This window comes from Stylophora pistillata, chromosome 9 (genome assembly GCF_964205215.1).
Source record: "Stylophora pistillata chromosome 9, jaStyPist1.2, whole genome shotgun sequence".
NCBI classification, from domain to species: domain Eukaryota; kingdom Metazoa; phylum Cnidaria; class Anthozoa; order Scleractinia; family Pocilloporidae; genus Stylophora; species Stylophora pistillata.
Genome location: NC_142527.1, coordinates 2,600,983 through 2,617,173, shown reverse-complemented (window position 1 = coordinate 2,617,173; position 16,191 = coordinate 2,600,983). Strand labels below are relative to the sequence as shown.

The 16,191-nt window shown below is 39.3% G+C and overlaps 2 protein-coding genes across 2 annotated transcripts; one reads left to right on the top strand and one right to left on the bottom strand.

The window, feature by feature from the left end:
- The first annotated feature begins 2,130 nt into the window (after window positions 1-2,130).
- Window positions 2,131-4,389, top strand: LOC111327961 (metalloproteinase inhibitor 3). The gene is made up of 2 exons (XM_022932299.2): window positions 2,131-2,432; window positions 3,472-4,389. The coding sequence occupies exons 1-2, from the start codon at window positions 2,321-2,323 to the stop codon at window positions 3,993-3,995; spliced, it is 636 nt and encodes a 211-aa protein (XP_022788034.2). The 5' UTR covers window positions 2,131-2,320; the 3' UTR covers window positions 3,996-4,389.
- A 351-nt stretch (window positions 4,390-4,740) lies between these two features.
- On the bottom strand, window positions 4,741-15,215 carry LOC111327937 (major facilitator superfamily domain-containing protein 12). Its single transcript, XM_022932261.2, has 13 exons — window positions 14,242-15,215; window positions 12,284-12,389; window positions 12,033-12,138; window positions 9,879-10,009; window positions 9,279-9,371; window positions 8,518-8,616; window positions 7,952-8,125; window positions 7,639-7,742; window positions 7,445-7,554; window positions 7,065-7,157; window positions 6,377-6,451; window positions 6,231-6,302; window positions 4,741-5,473 (listed from the first exon to the last, which is right to left on the bottom strand). The coding sequence occupies exons 1-13, from the start codon at window positions 14,790-14,792 to the stop codon at window positions 5,412-5,414; spliced, it is 1,776 nt and encodes a 591-aa protein (XP_022787996.2). The 5' UTR covers window positions 14,793-15,215; the 3' UTR covers window positions 4,741-5,411.
- Between the last annotated feature and the right edge of the window lie 976 nt (window positions 15,216-16,191).

Here is a 16,191-nt window from a genome sequence, read left to right as displayed (position 1 = left end):
TTCCGCTATGCTTTGGCCCAAAAAAAGTACACAGCGTTTGCAAAGAACATTTAACCTCTATAATATTGCAAAAAATCTCGGATATGAAAATTACGTTTCAGTAGCACTTTTTAAAAATTAAAATCAGTTGTCCTCGTTTAGAAGAAGGAAAAAGGAAATCGGAACTGATCAAAATTTCCAGTCGAGAACATTTGCTTCGAAGGTCCCACTGGTGAGGGTGTGTTGTTCGACCCTCAGCCTTTCGGCTACAGGTAAACGCCTGCATTTTTGTTAAAATAAATAAATCAATCAAATTAGTGACGGAATTCCTAGTTATATCACCGACAAAAATGTTAATTACGTAAGCAGTAAGAGTGAAGGTAACAAATCGTCTGATTTGTTTCCCTACATAACCGAAGTTTCGCCTCAAAAGAACTTTTTCTTACATCGTGAAAAGATTTCTTTGTATTTTACTCCATTGCCGGGCATTTTCCCCGTTTCATACACCGGCAGATACAGTATGACCCCATTCTGTCTTTTTTTAGGCGAAATACGCCAGGAATTCGTCGGGTGCGTTACAATGACACGTACAAACCCACACGTAATCTGAGCAAGGTCAAGAGAGGCCTTTATAGATATATATATATATATATATACGCACTGATAATTATCTTTCCAGAGGAGAATATAGCGTGTATCATTTTCGTGAACATTTCATCGCGGATCGATTTCCGGTTCACGGACATGACATGTCCTGTTTGAGTCACTTGCGTGAACACAGCGGCCTTAAAGCTTCCCCAAAGCCAAAACCTAAAAGGAAATTCAGAACTAAGACAGCCGTACAAGTAAAGAAAAGTAACCAGATAAAGAAATAAATTTGGTGCAAAATCGCTTTTAGCGACATCCACGTTGATAGACTTGATGCGTGACGTAAACTTGGTGATAATTCAATTATGCGGCCTGTCCAAAACTGGCTGCTAGCCTCCCCTGCTACGACGTCTGTAGACTAATCTTTTAGTATTACTGAGTATTATACTTTATCCAGATTGCACAATCACACAACGTTTCGAAAGCAAGTCAAGGTTGGACCAGTTTCTAGGCTCACTTCAACTGACCAAAAGCCTTCCTAATTGTGGATAGGTTAGCAACTTGTGTTAGTGACGTTGATTCCAAAATAGCGATTTTGTTTTTTTTTTTGATGGCACATTCATTTCAACATTTTTATCTTAATGATAAAAGCATTTTTGTTATTTTTTTTTTATCTCCGCGGAAACTGAAAATTACCGGTGGATGTCAATGGAAACAAAAATGTTTGTTTGAGAGGAGTTGCAACATCGCTTTCCGGAAAGCTCAGTGTAGAGTTTTTGTGAAGTTAATGCATTTGTACCGTCATTCAAAAAATTTTTCTTATGCTGGATTTTTAAGATTTAATTCATTCCTCTGTTCTTGACTTCTGCCTCAATGCCAAATGTTCTTATGAGCTTCTCTGGCTACGAAAACAGAGAACAAAGCACCTTTAAAAACACATTAAAGACCGGCCATGGACACGGCTTTTCAAATTAGTTCAAAGATGCTTTGGTACCTCAATAAACAATCACTCCCTTAAATTATCTTTTTTTCCTACAAAAACAGAGATAGAAATCAGAAACAATCTCATTTAAAACGCTTCAGAAAGCATCCTGTGGTAGCAAATTCCTTTACTAAAGGAAATAACTCAACTTAAAAAATTTCAAGAGTTAAGGATCTGCATTACATCGGTTGGTCTATCTTATTTAAGTCCACCGGCTGGTCAAAAAGAAATATGCGTTTCTAAAATTTTTCCACGTAAGGCCATCTCTTAAAATAAGAACGAGACAAAATTCCACAACAGGTAATTACATCTGAAGAAATTTTGCCTCACGAAGTAGAAAAAAACGTCCAAAATTTTGCTTCTAAAACAGTTACGGGTCGTGGTGATTAAGGCCACTCGTGGCATCGTTTCAAGAAAGGAAAAATTATTTTGCACCTTTTTGAGTAGCAGTGGGTTACGCATTTTTGTGGTGTTACTAAGGACATGTTTGTTTTCTTTGTTTGTTTTAATGTTTTCATCATTGCGAAATGTTTTCAGTAATTATTATGATGACGTTTCCTGACCTGGTAGATTCACACGCCCTCGAGATATCATCCACAATATTTTGATAAGGCGTTATTTACCGCTCTCGGTTAACAACCCTGTCATTGTTACCTACGTGGAAATGGTATAAAAATGCGCTCGCGAAGCAATATAAGGTCACAGTTTCCAGTTGGTTTGAAAAAGCTGTGAGCAAGTGGAAAGCAAGCTAAACTGAACCTAAAGAAGAAGATGGCCGTTTTATTGTTCCTGTTGATATCCGTCTGTTCGGTGACTTCTTCCTTCGCTTGTTTCTGTATGCCGGAACATCCTCAAAAACAATTCTGTAACGCTGGTGGATTCGGTAAGTTCGTCATGTTACAACTTGGGCCTCCGCTCTTTTTCGCTTTTTAGTTTGTTCAAAAATGCCACATTTCAAGTAATTTGGGTTTATTTGGCCTGGCCATCTACTCGCTTCGTTTCTTCTCGCAAATTCCGTGGCTCTGATAGTTGATAGAGGGACACGATTCGAATACTCGAAATTTATATCCTTGATAACATACAAGTAATCCATCGAAAATTATTTGAAAACGTTTTAGCTGTAAACTCTTTATAAACATGACAACAGCAACGGTTTTAAATCTATGTCTGCCTTTGTTTAATCAGGCAAGATCTAAAACATTCCATTCCAACATTTGTTCAAAGTTCACGCACAGGGATTCGTCAGAACATTCTGTTTTTAGATTAAATGAAAAAAAAGTATTTGTTTTCTTACAAGAGGATCTGATGAAAATGTACCCCATTGTATATTTGACACCCTCTGTGTTACATGAATGGGTATTTCTTTTCTCTGTTTTCCCGCAAATGTCGAAAGATTGGAATATGGACCCGCATCTATGTGATATCCATGGATGACCTATGTTTCGAGATGTTCATATGAGCGGTTCTAATTACAAGTGTTTTTAAATCTAGTTCTAAAACTTCCGACCGTATATGCCAGAAATGGCTCCTATTACCGCAATCCTATAACAGTTTCTTTTCTTGAGTAGGGCAGAGCAAAGAAAAGATTTTGCCTTAAACAGGGTCTCGGTTTGCATGCATCAGCATAATGCCCCCTCCCACACTTCCGCTGAGAGCCACTCCGGAACTTTACGCTTTAGTGACAATGACAAGAATTGCAGTCAGGCTCCTTTATAATATTTTACCGTAACGTGAAAGTGTATCTCTCACCGTCGTATATCTAAAAAAAAAAATTTATTCCAGCCAGAGGAGTTTAAATATTCCTGGTCACTTTATGCTTCAGCAATCAGGATAAGCTTCGGCTGAATTTCCACATTGGTCGGAATGCAAAGTTTACTTACTTTCTTACCATCTCTCACAAGTGTTGTTTTTTAATCCCTCAGTTTTACGCGCCAAGGTCGTGGGTCCACCCATAAGAGCTGCCATGCCAAATAGAGGCGGAAATTATCAAGTCTACTGGTTAAGAATTACCTCTATCTTTAAAGGCCATGCAAACGTGCAAAGCAAGTCATTGACCAAGCTCTACACACCTTCTCAAATCTCGTCGTGTAGGGTACGGCTGCAGCCTTCTACCGAATACCTCCTCTTCGGAAAGATTTTGGGCGGGAATCTGTACACCAGCTTCTGCAACTTCCATCAGAAGTGGACCGCGGTAACTCCTGAACAGAGAACCGGTGTGGAAATGCAGTATAGCCAAGGATGTAAGTGTAAGATCGGATTTTGCTTCGCCAACTGCGGCGGCCTTTTATCTGGCTGTGATGGGTATGATCCCCACTGGAGGTGTAGAGCCAAATACCATCGGTGCGACAGTTATCGTGATCGAAACGGAGTAGAAAAATGTGGCTGGCGAGGAAGAGGACAAGGACTTTTCCAACAGTGTGCCCGCCAGGGATACGGTTTTCCATGAGTAACTAAACAGTTTTCAAAAACCTTTTTTTTTTTTTTTTTACCTTCCAACTCAAACACGTTCTGCGATCAGACAAGAATGTACCACGTGCTATGGATCCAAAATCACTAACTCATTCGGGAAACAAAAACTTGAACTTTCGACCCACACGTGATCAAGTCATGCACCCTGAAATCGCGCCAAATCTGTGTGCCTGCCCGACTCAAGAGACTGAATACAGCAAAAGAAAAATAATGTAAAAGTTATTTTATGCTCGTATTTGTAAGCCCTTTTCTCTATTTTGTTAGGTAACTGTGACGAATTAGGTCATCTTACATGCAATGTTTCTCGTTTAAATGTATATGTACCCGGATTCGAGCAGATGATCATTTAATTAAAATATCTTTAACTTCGAGTTGAACTTAGCAAGCTAAGTGGATCCTTGGAATCGTTTAAGCAAACGAGGAAAGAAAAATCCGACTCGCACACAATTTAAAGTAGCACGAAACATCTATTGTTCAAAAGTCGTTGTCCCCTTAACGAGGCAATGAAATACCCTCTAGATGAATCATTCGTTGAGAGAGGATCGACCTAAATTTATTGGAGAAGGTTTATAGCGCTTTTAATTTTATCGGTAATCACTGCATATTGTTCAACCGATATTTACATTGGTAAGAACGCTTTTTATGTCTCGGACATTTTTTTGGGGGGGGGGGGTGGGGAGGGGGTACAAATAGTCTTTTTTAGCTGACTTGTTTGGCTTGACCAGATCTGCATGACCGCGGTTTTATTTGGTTTGGCAAAGAGATTATGGGTTAATGTTCTTTTGTTTGAAACAACTAAGACGTTCCAACCGGTAAGTCTAACATTGCACTGCGAAATGTAAAAATTAACTAGATTGGGGTTTTTTTCGTGGTTCTCTCCCAGTAGGAGGAAGAAAATGCTTTATTGGAACTGGCTAATTGTGAACGCTAAATAAATGTCTAATGAAGAACAGCTGGCATGGGAAAACTGCGCGTGTTTCAGCATGCCGAATCTAATTTCCTTTAATTTGGGACTGGAAGAGACCGCAAAATAAAAAAAAATCCATCTTACTATCTTCATTAGTTAAATACTCCTTAGTTCCGATGGAGCGTGCTCCTTTCCAATCCCACGATCTAAATGTCAACTCTCGGGTCGGAGAATTTGGTGTCCTATCGAAGAATTTCAAACAGTTGATATATTTTTTTCTACACCGCCTTTCTGACAGAAATTTTATCAATGCTGTAAGGAGAAATTCATTTTTGGTCCTTTTTGGGAATGAGAGGGCTAATCTTCTCAGCAGCAGTTGTTAGTGACGAAAACCACCACCAGGGACTACACGAAGTTATAGTTAACAAAGAGTTCGAATTTGCCTCGGCAATCCCGAGAAATACTATAAACATATAAATATAATGGCTACAAATCAGTGGCAGGAAGTCGATGAAGCTCATCTAATGCCCGCTTGACTTCCTCGATATCTGTCACAGAAGGAAAGGAAAGAAATCTGGTTAAACTCGCACATAGAAGAATCACCAAGCAGAATATCTAGGTGTGCATTCTCAAAGTTACGCAGTACCACTTTGAAAGTATATAGAGGAAATTTAGAGAAGAATCAAAGGGTCTAGAGAGAAAGGAAAGGGGCAGAAGGGGGTGGGGTGGGGTTTTAATGACAGTTTTATACTCTAAGGGGGAGACAGCGTTCCCTAGATTTTCCAATAAAGGTAAGAAATAAAGTTCGTTTATGAGAAATGTTCAGCAAGCAACCGTGGACGATAATCCTACTCTTGTACGTTGGATCAGCAGTGATCTAATCGGCCCAAAATAACGAATATAAATATAAAGGCAAAACTGATACAACGTAGATAAGTTTTAAAACGGAGTACTATATTTCGGCTGGCCAAACCAGCCTTCTTCAGGTGCAGTGGGAATTGACATAGAATTAAGGTGGTACTCAGATAGCTGTATGATGTAATAGCGGAAATACTTAAAACTAATTTGATTGACAATGAGATAATAATTAAAAATAGAAATAGTAAATAAAAATAGAAGTAAAGTGGGGTAAATTGAATAAATTAAATAACTAGAAGAAAGAATAGTCGAGTTTTTTCATGAAGTTTTTCTGGTACCCATTTACACTCCTGGTGGAGATGGGTGATTTGACCGGATTATTTTTTCCTCAAGAAGACTACAAAAATGACCTTAAAGTGCGACACATCATTTCTACAAAGTACAAACCTCGGTCCCGCTGTTCAGGAGACCTTGTTTCTTCAGGTTCGACGTCTGACGGGAGAGCTGTTGATAAGGAACCTAACAGACAGGAAAATTTTTTCCTTGTAAATAGTTTGTAAGCCGGAACAGATGCCCGTAATCAAGCAGCTAACCTTGTATCTCCACGCTGTTTCGCCTCCGTTCGTTATGTTCAATGTCTACAGGTGGAGTTGATGTTTCTGAACATACTGAAAATGAATACAGCAGTATATTTCCTTTTAACTTTTAATTTGTAAGACAGCATTTTTAGGTTGATGCAGGCTCTAGCCGCGGTCAAATGAGCACTGTCTGTTCGTTTTCGTCTGAGTGAAAAACGCCTGCTGCAGGCAGTACTTGATATGCGCGAGATTCAGCGAGGCGAATATATTCGGCCGCCATATTGGACGGGCGGAAGATCTGGGGGCGAGTGACAAGGCGAGGGAGAGGGGGGATGGGGAGGAAGCCAATGTCACTCTTCCCGGATCTTTCGCCCGTCCAAATTGGTGACCGAATATGTTCGCTGCGCTGAATCTCGCGCATACCAACTACCACCTTAAGCAGGCTAGAGCCAAAACTAAGCCAGTCATATGCCACCAAATTATTTTTTATTTACGCGCCTTTAACAGTGCGTTCACATTCGAAAACGTCTACTCCCTGATTCGTTTTCTCCAATTGTCCACAGTTAAGGCCCGAAACCACTGATAGAGTATTTTGCCACCGTGTTTCCAAGTCTTCCTTGGCTAAGCAGTGGAATGATTTCACTATTCACCTCATTAGGAATATCTGGTAACGAAATTACCCCGATATGTCAAAATAACATACCCGGACGTTCAACACAGTTTTCAAACCGCTGACTGGTACGTATTGGTTTAATCTCCTCTCGTGGAGTTGCTGCTGTTACAGTTAGCAGTGGACCTTGAAGATCAAAAGTATCGTTGAACATCAAACTTCCATTGTAAAATAAGACGAACATATAAGTAATCGTTTCTAGTACTGCTACATTGACTGTCCGTGGAACTCTCTTCATAATTAGGAAGACAAATTTTTCTCCCATTGCAAGCAGAATGTCTGAATTCTTTGATTTCGCTTGTTCGTGGCCGTTTGACAGCCATTTTGTTGTCCAAAGCTGTGTATTTATCCCCAAACAAATTAACTAAGGGTCACGTTTAGTTCACGCAATTTCGTTGCGTTTTGCATCATACCTTCATTGGAGTCTTTTGAACTCATAGACGCTGTAGCCACCAGCAGAGGAACCAAAATACAGGAACCAAAGGTTGCTGGGAAGGAAACGCGCAGATATTCACCAACTGATCTGGTTTACGAGAAATAATAGTAAACATGTTAATGATGAAACTACCGTACCTAATTTTACATTTCCATCTGGGAACTTGCTCACCTGTCTCTATTTCCAGGATAACATATCTGGACCGCAAGCACAATCCCTCCAAGAAGAATTCTTTCCGTGCATTCAAAAACGAGAGAAACCAAAGTAACCGCTCCCTGAAAAGAAATGGATCAGGTAGAAGTTCAGCCTGCAGTTTCTAAAGTTCGCCGTTTAAACTGCTTTAAACCAAATTTGTTTTAATCTTTGCTTTTGAAACGTCTCTGTTTTATATCTCCCCCCTCTCAGTTACTTTGCCGAATAATTTCAACACTGCATCTTTTCTTGATAGGTGCACCAACGTCCCTTTTCTGATTGGCTCCCTTACCTTACTATTCCCAGCAATGCTTTGTTGAAGTGTCGGCGTAACCATAGTGATAACCGAAGACATTCCTGCAAAAATGATCGTGGGCACATAAACAGGAGAGATTCTTGATGCTGACTGTATGAAAAACCACATGCAGGTACCAAATATAGCAAACGTTGTGCACAAGATTACAACCTGTAAAAAAATGAAAGTAATTCGAAGAAAACTAAGAGGCCGTTGATAAAGAAAAGGTCTTGCTCTATGCAAATTACTGATTTAAAAAAAAGTGTATGTTGTGTCACTGATTTCTTTTAAACATACTCGCCTCCACGTAAATTAATGATATTTTATGCCTTGATTCTGACTCATGATTCTATTGCACGCACAAGCTTCTTCAGCCATAAGAAGTTCATGCTACTGATCCATAAGTTACTAAAAGTCCTATTCTTGATCGCACACCATAGTGTGAGGTGCGACAAAACCTGAGAGCTTGTGGTGCGAAATTGCGCTCTTAGCAAAAAGCACTGACTCGTCCGATAATTATGGTATGCTTACGCCGTAATAAGAAATTGTTAATTAACATTTACCCTCGGTTTTGTGGTCAGTCTATCTGCGAAGCTTCTACAAGTTAGTTCGGTGGCAATACGACTAATCACAATGATCAGGGGAAAAAATGCCACAGATTCCTACAACAAAGAAACGTAGCCGGAAACAAATGTATGAGTAAAAGAGATTTTCATTGACATCAGCGAACCTAGTGCGAGATTCTTAATTTGAGGCCTTGATTCAATCTTTCATTTACGAACAGAGGAAACTGTTGGCTGTCATTAAAGGCTGATACTGGCTTGTATCCGTAATTATTTATCAGCTAATGAAGTTGAATCCTTTTCCTCTTGCCTCCAAAGCAAACATAACATCACAATTATGTCACACGGTGTGCACGTGTTAGAATCTAACGTCACATGTTTCGTCCTGAGTACCTTTATCTTGTAGAATATTGCAGCAAATGACAATGTAATGTGCGTTTAAATTAGAGCGCTTTACGATGTAAAAACGAAACTAACGACCAATCAGAAAAAAGGGGGAAAAACCCTGAAGAACCAATGAGTATTCAAAGTAAAAACCACCAAACCGCCTGAAGCGCGGGAAAACGCGGCCGACCAATGCAAGTTGTGATTGGACGGAGTTAGTTTTGCATCTGATTGGTTTCGAGAGTGGCGCGAGTTCTCTGGACCAATCACAGAACAAAATAACGCAAAAACAATGAAATCCAGGATTACTTTCGACGCACAATCGAGAATTACTCTACAGCGTTTAAAACTTAATTGTTACAACACGTTTTGCTTACTTTTCGTAAGTTTAGCGTTTCGAGGACATACAACGGAAGGTATGATTGTACGATCCGAAATGTGATGTTTGAAAAAACCACGATACACCCAACCTAAAATGAAGGAAAAGAGAAAAAGCGATAATCAAATAGTTAACGAAATGAAGGAAATCTAATGAAAAGACTGAAACCTCCTGATGATTTTATTGACGCGTTTCATAAATATTAATAAGTAAGCAGGCAAGGTAACTAATACCTTAATTTAGACACGATAAATAAAGACTTCATCGCAAAGCTTGTGCGGTCGTGTGAGTAAGGATACAGGTTGAAGTAAAACAAATAAATTAGGATAAATCTTGTGTAAAAATTTCATGTAAAGTTGAGTACAATGTAGTTAAAACTAAGATGAATATAGAATTTGGACATCATTATTCGAGTCCCCTTAAATGAGACATTTTCAAGGTGCTGAGTCGCTTTAGCAGAGTAATTTCAACCACAGAATAAATGGATCCAGATAATTAGGAAATTCATTCTTTGGATTGAAAAATCATTTTATGTGGGAATATGTCATAACCAATGAGAACACTGAATTGTGAAGGGATATTCCAGATTTTAACTTACCTTATGTAATGAAGGTTCTTTCAGCCATTCGAACCATTTTAATTTTGGTCTCTCTGCTATTCCTGTTAGTTCGTGGTTCACCATCGTTGCTGGAGAAGTTACGTCTGCAGTTGATCTCCCACAGTTTTTCTCTACATTGAAAAGACAACAACGAATCAATAAACAAACAAACAAAAAACAGATAAATTAACAAACTGACGAGTTTAGGGCGTTACAATAGGGTAAAAAAAAAAACAGTTATTATACACCTTTGCCATAATGGCGGAAAATCCGATGGAGGTCTGAGACTGGTTATGAATAATTTCACGAAAGCGAGGCCACCCGGGCAACACATTGCGACGCGAATACAAACTCTCACAATTCCTCGAGCTTTTTAACCGAAAATGATATTCCTGGAGCTTCCTTAGGAGATAGAAATCTCTCACAATTCAAGACTGAGGACTTGAGACTATGGCTGAAGGGCAGAGGTGACCCAGCGAAAGGTTTAAAGACAAAAGCAGAGCTTATGAAAAGGCTAGTTTCAAGATGCGTACTTCGAGGTGTTTTCATTGCTTGAGAAAATTGTCAATTGTGATTACTTACACTTAAATTGACCTAATTTCTTATACTTTAATACATCAAGAGCGGAAAGGATAAAAACATCACTGATCCTGATCCCAATAATCTTTATTCTAAACGAAAACAACTGCGCTCGGCAAACAACACAAGTTCACACTCCGCCGCTAAACGACATGTTCCCGTCAAATTCTCTGAATCTAGTATGTGGAGCTACTCACTTCAGAAGATGCCTCTGTTTACCAGAGCGGAATAAAACAATCATATAACACGTTCTGGGGTCTAGATAATTGTAGATTTCTATTAAACCAGCGTTGTTAGGAAACGAAGTGTAGCAGGACACAGCAGAATTGTCGGCGCGAAATCTTTCAATAGAAAAAAGTCTACTATTTAAACATTCATTCTTCTTTGAAATGCTTTCGATTTCTCTTTAGAGCTCTTCTATTCTCATTTCATACTGTTTCACAAGCGCGACAACACTCTGATCACTCTGAATGCATGCATACTTCGACTCGACCAAATCGGTCTGAGTTTCGACATCTTTTCTCTTTGCCTAATTTTCGACATTCTTTTCATTAGATTCTACAGTTGTAATCTGACTCTTTAGCTGTTCATTCGATTTATCATTTACGCTGCTTTCCAAGTGTGCACACCATGAATAAAGCCCTGGATGATTGATGAGTAGTTGCTTTACTAGTGAATCTTTGAGGTGGAGGCTTCTTTTGCGCGGCGAAGTACGCCACTGAAATACCGAAGGACAGCATTGGTTTGAAGGCATATTTTGCCCGCAATACTTTTCTTCAAGTCTTCCATTTTAAAATGGTGCGAGCAGTTGAGTCCAAGACTTTGAAGCTTTTTCCTTCCTCTCGATGGATTGCATGAAGCCATTGCTTTCTCGCGAGTTTTTCTTTGGGAAACTTGAAGTAGGATATTTATTAACCGTTTACGTCGCGATATCCCCTAGTAGTCCATGAAGGAACACAGCAGTGGCATGGCATTGTACATATTAACTTGAGCCTTAGCTATATTAGTAGTCGATTCTTTGAGAAATAAAGCTTTTTGGATTAATAAATTGTGCCAGAAACTTTTTGACAAGCGCTCACAAGTGCACAAATCCATGCCCGGGTGGCCTCGTCCCCATGCACTAGTTTTAGTCTTCACTCGGCCACCGCCATTATGGCAAAGGTGTATTAACCAGTGTTAGTTGTGCGTATAAAAAATCCGTAAAAAGCTCACAAGGAATTTAAGTTCACAAAAAATCTCGAAGTTTCAAACTCATTCGTGCACTCATGATTGCAATCATGTTTGCAATCACGTTTGCAATCATGTTTGCAGTAGTAATGGTCAGTAGAATTGACAGCCGTTTTTCTGCCATAAATGGACTGTTCTTCATTGGTAATGAGATTTGCACAGAGCCTTTTGTAAAGTTCGAATATTGAAGGGGGTTAGAAAAGATTAGCCTCCTAGTCAAAGGGAATAACAATATAGTTGTTATGCCCGGACGTGCGCGTTGAGGGCCTGCCAACCGATGCATTCCGTGTTCCAGACCGCCCAGTAAGAGTTCTGTAGCTTATTATTTAGTAGATAATGTGCAAGTACCTTCGTCAGGCTTTCCTTCGTCTGCTCGAGGCCTTGGCTCAAGAACTGTTAAATGGAAGGCGAAGACGAATACAAAGCCAACCGGAAGTAGAATAATTGCAAAAAGCTAAAGAATTAAATGAATTCATATCATATAGATTTTGCTTAAGATACTGAGGGAACCAACCTCTTATCATTATCGAAATCTTATAAGTGTCTCGCTGAAAAAGCCTGAAATCAAGTTTTCGCTTAGTTATCAGAGTAATACTTACCGTAAATTGTTCGCTAACGTTTGAATTCATTTTACTTTCCGTGCTCTCTTGAAGCAGGACCCACAGCAAGATATAGAGACACACCTTGCAAACGCGGACGATGGATCTGTGAAAATGCAATTTGAAATTATTACAGTTTAAATAAACTGGGTTCAAAGAAATTTGAAACGTTACAGCCCCTTCAATGCTACGCCGGATAACTTTGAAAAGGAGTCTTCACTTTGAAAATGCAAACAAAGTACTCCGTCCTGTGATATATGGAAATCCAGACACGAGATCAGTTACAAACCTCTAGTTCTTTGTAGTTCTTTATTATCCTCGATTCAGCGCTTCACAAGCGGAATACTCAGCCTATACTTACGCGACTCAAACAACCGTGCCACCGCAACAGTTAAGCTCGAAAAACCTTAAATCAACTCCACAAAAGGACGAGAAAACGAAAGGCAAAGTAAAGCAAAGCAAAGCAAAGCTAAACTTAAAATTTCGTGACTGACTGCGAAAACTAAAAAACCACGTGACCAAAGAAAACGATGAAATACATTAAAATAATTACTGCAGTAAATGGTTTGAACCCGGGGGTAACATGTGAAGGTGTAGTATGATCGTCCGGGTGAGTGTAGTCCTGAGAAGGACTGTTGTCGGTGGCAGTGACTGACGTTTCGACAACCTGTGCGGAAGTCATCATCAGAGTCAAGTGAATGATTGTTGTCAGTAGAATGTTCTTATTCCAGTTCGTGTGAAATGATCGGTTGGTTTTGCCGTGATGTTATTGGCTGTAAGACTCAAGTGACGTAAGTCGGTCGTGATTGGTCTGTTTCGGTCTGTCGGTAAAGCTAGGTTGTTCTTTTTCGGTCGTTTGTGATGTTTATGTCGTGAATGAGTCGTTTGTATGGGGCGGGTAGTTGTTGACATCTGTTTAGGGGAGTCTGTTCTAAGTTAGTAAACCAGCTTTCCAGAGTCAGTCGTTGAAAATAGTCAGAGCTGTAGGTTAGGCATTGCGCAGAGTCTCAGTCAATGTTGTGGTTGGTAAGTCGATGGTGTTCAGCAATGTGATTGCTGACATCACCTTTCCTCGTCGCCCGTCTGTGTTCAGTCAGTCTTGTTGTGAGGTTTCTGCCAGTCTCACCGATGTAGGAGGCTTGGCAGTCGGAACAATTGATCTTATAAATCGTTCCCTGTCTGTTCCTCGGTTCGTCTTTGTCTTTAACGTTGGTTAGTAACTGACGTAGTGTGACATCACTGCCACCGACAACAGTCCTTCTCAGGACTACACTCACCCGGACGATCATACTACACCTTCACAAAAATAATTACTATTGGCGGGAAAAGACACGACACGTCCGCTGGCCACACTCGAAAGTATTTGTCCACACTACACCGATTATTTGATGCAGAAACGTTTAGATGAATCTCTGAGTAGGCACCATATTTTCCCCGTCAAAAGATTCACCAGTTAAGTGATCGTTTCAAAAAGCTCCGGTTTCCGTGGACAACTCATTGTGTTTAGCATGGACGGGAATGGTCGGGCGGCTTGAATAGAACATGCGCAGACAAGATGTATTTTGTTTTACGAGTGATACAAAAGAATCATATTAGTCCTGTAGATGTTTCTGGATAACATAAATGAGTTTACAATTGTTTATTGTAATCATGTGTTGATAATGGGATTTAACTGATGAGGAAAAAACTTAAGGAAAATCGAACGAGGATGTTTTGACATGCTGCCTTAGCAATTAGATCACTGCGTTTTATTCACCAGGCTGAAGTCAGTGAAATTTGAATTTCAAGCTACAGCCGAGCGATTCAGTCAACAATTAAAACATTACGATAAACTGATACATAGTGATGTTTAATTTCAACAGCGTGAGTTATTTTAGACGCCTGCGTCGGAAGTATATTTGAAAGAAAATTTTCTGAAAAATAATATTCATTAACCCGATAATTTGTCACCAACATACCTTGAAGCTTCGGTATCTTTGCCGTTTTCTTCGCGTATTTCTGTCATAAGTGAATAGTAACTGTCTTCAGCTAGTGGCCAAGAGATCGAAAACAAAGCCACAGAAAGGAGATAGTAAGCCCCCAAAGTAACATTCGAGCTATGATCTTCACAAAACAAGCAAGGTATAAAGATGAAAGGCCACGAGAATAACACGCCGGCTGATCCAATAATATGCCATGCTTTTCGCCTTCCGTAAGGGGAAAATGGCTTCCATAAGCGCTTGTCGTGGCCCAAAGTAATCACCAGCGAACTTCCCGCCATTAAAGTTTGAGAAATAAAGAAAATGATGCCAGCGCTGACAGCGGACATACCAACAACGTGTTGAAAATAGAGCAGTGCATAGCTGTACCATAGGCTCGACGTAAGGTTGTTCAGTATATGACCTGTCTTACAGGCTATACGGTTTCTTATCGACGCTAAATCGGCATCAGCCGATGGATAAGTTTCCTCAATGATGTCACCTGCGCCATTGTTGCTCGACGCGGCTGTAAGATCACGAGAACTTTCCATATTTCATAGTGCTGGGTTTCTTCGGCTTTATGACGGCAAAATTATCAGATTTATAACTCTCGTTTTACCAAGCAAAATCGGTTATGTGTTCAACCGTTCAACAGAAAAGCAAAATCATTTTATCTTTGTGGCTCGGCCGCGCAGTCGAAAAACTGTTCATAATATCTTGGTAGGATCACAACAGTTCGCAACAACTATCAGCTCTCCACTGACGGATTTACTGACGTAAGTTGCAGTCGCCAAGGGAAGTTCAAAGATAGTTTCTCGAATTTCGTCGCGGAATTTCAAGATTATGACCACTACACTGGGTTAGCTATGACCAGAACTTGTTACGATTTTCTTGTTGGACAAAAACAAGTCTGTGAGAAAGTGCCATGTTTTTGAAATTGAAAACCGCACTAGACAGAAAAAATATCAAATAAACTCCTTCATCTTTTTGCAAGTGGTTAAAGAACCACTCAATCAATTTGTTCCGAGAGCTCTGCGGTTTGTAAAATATTTATTTCGCCAACGTTAATTAAGTTATTTTCGATAAGTTGTTTTGGTAAGCTGTATATTTTTTTTTTCGCAATATTATTCGAGCTTGGCCAGTTTCATTACAGTTTTAATTTTCTCTCTGTTATGGGCATTTTTCATATTATGTTCAAGCAAAATTTTGTAGAATGTTATAATTTTAGCATATTTATTCACCCCATCATGAAAACTAAAGCAAATATATCGTATAGTCGGGTGACCATATCTAACGGAACGAAACGAAGCCATTCAGTTGGAGGACTTGATCGTGTCGAAGCAAAATAAAAAGCAAAAATGAGAGAGAGGGGAAGAGAGAGGGAGAAAGAGAGAGAAAGAAAAAATCAAATTAATTGGAATGTAACCGTAGCCTACCACGACATCTTTTGAGTGTTTTTCTGTTCAATAATCCCGTTATTTGAAAAAATTTATTTCTTAATTTGGCATCATAATTCTCTTTATATTTACTAACAAACTTTAATCTGGTTAACATTTCAGTTCCAGAAAGTTCGATGCAATCGTTAGTTTAAATCATCGGTATTTCAGTCTCTCGGAACTAGCAAAAAAAATTTTCTTAAAGCATTTTCCTATTATAACGTTTTTTTTTTCTTTCAATACTCGCTCCGTGACTGAATTATTGCCCTTGTTTTGCATTAATTAAAAAGTATTTTAAAATGCATACAGCGGACTTTGAAAATAAATGATTAATTCTGATTTAAAAGGTTTAAAGGAAGTTCTTAATTTGCCCTAGAGCATTCTAACATCAAACTTTCATAAATAGCGAGTTAAGATGGTGCCTCACATCAACTCTACCTGCAAGAGTGCTTTTTATCACTTAAGGAACATTGCACGAATTAGGAGATTTATCTCTCTGAAGACTACTGAAACT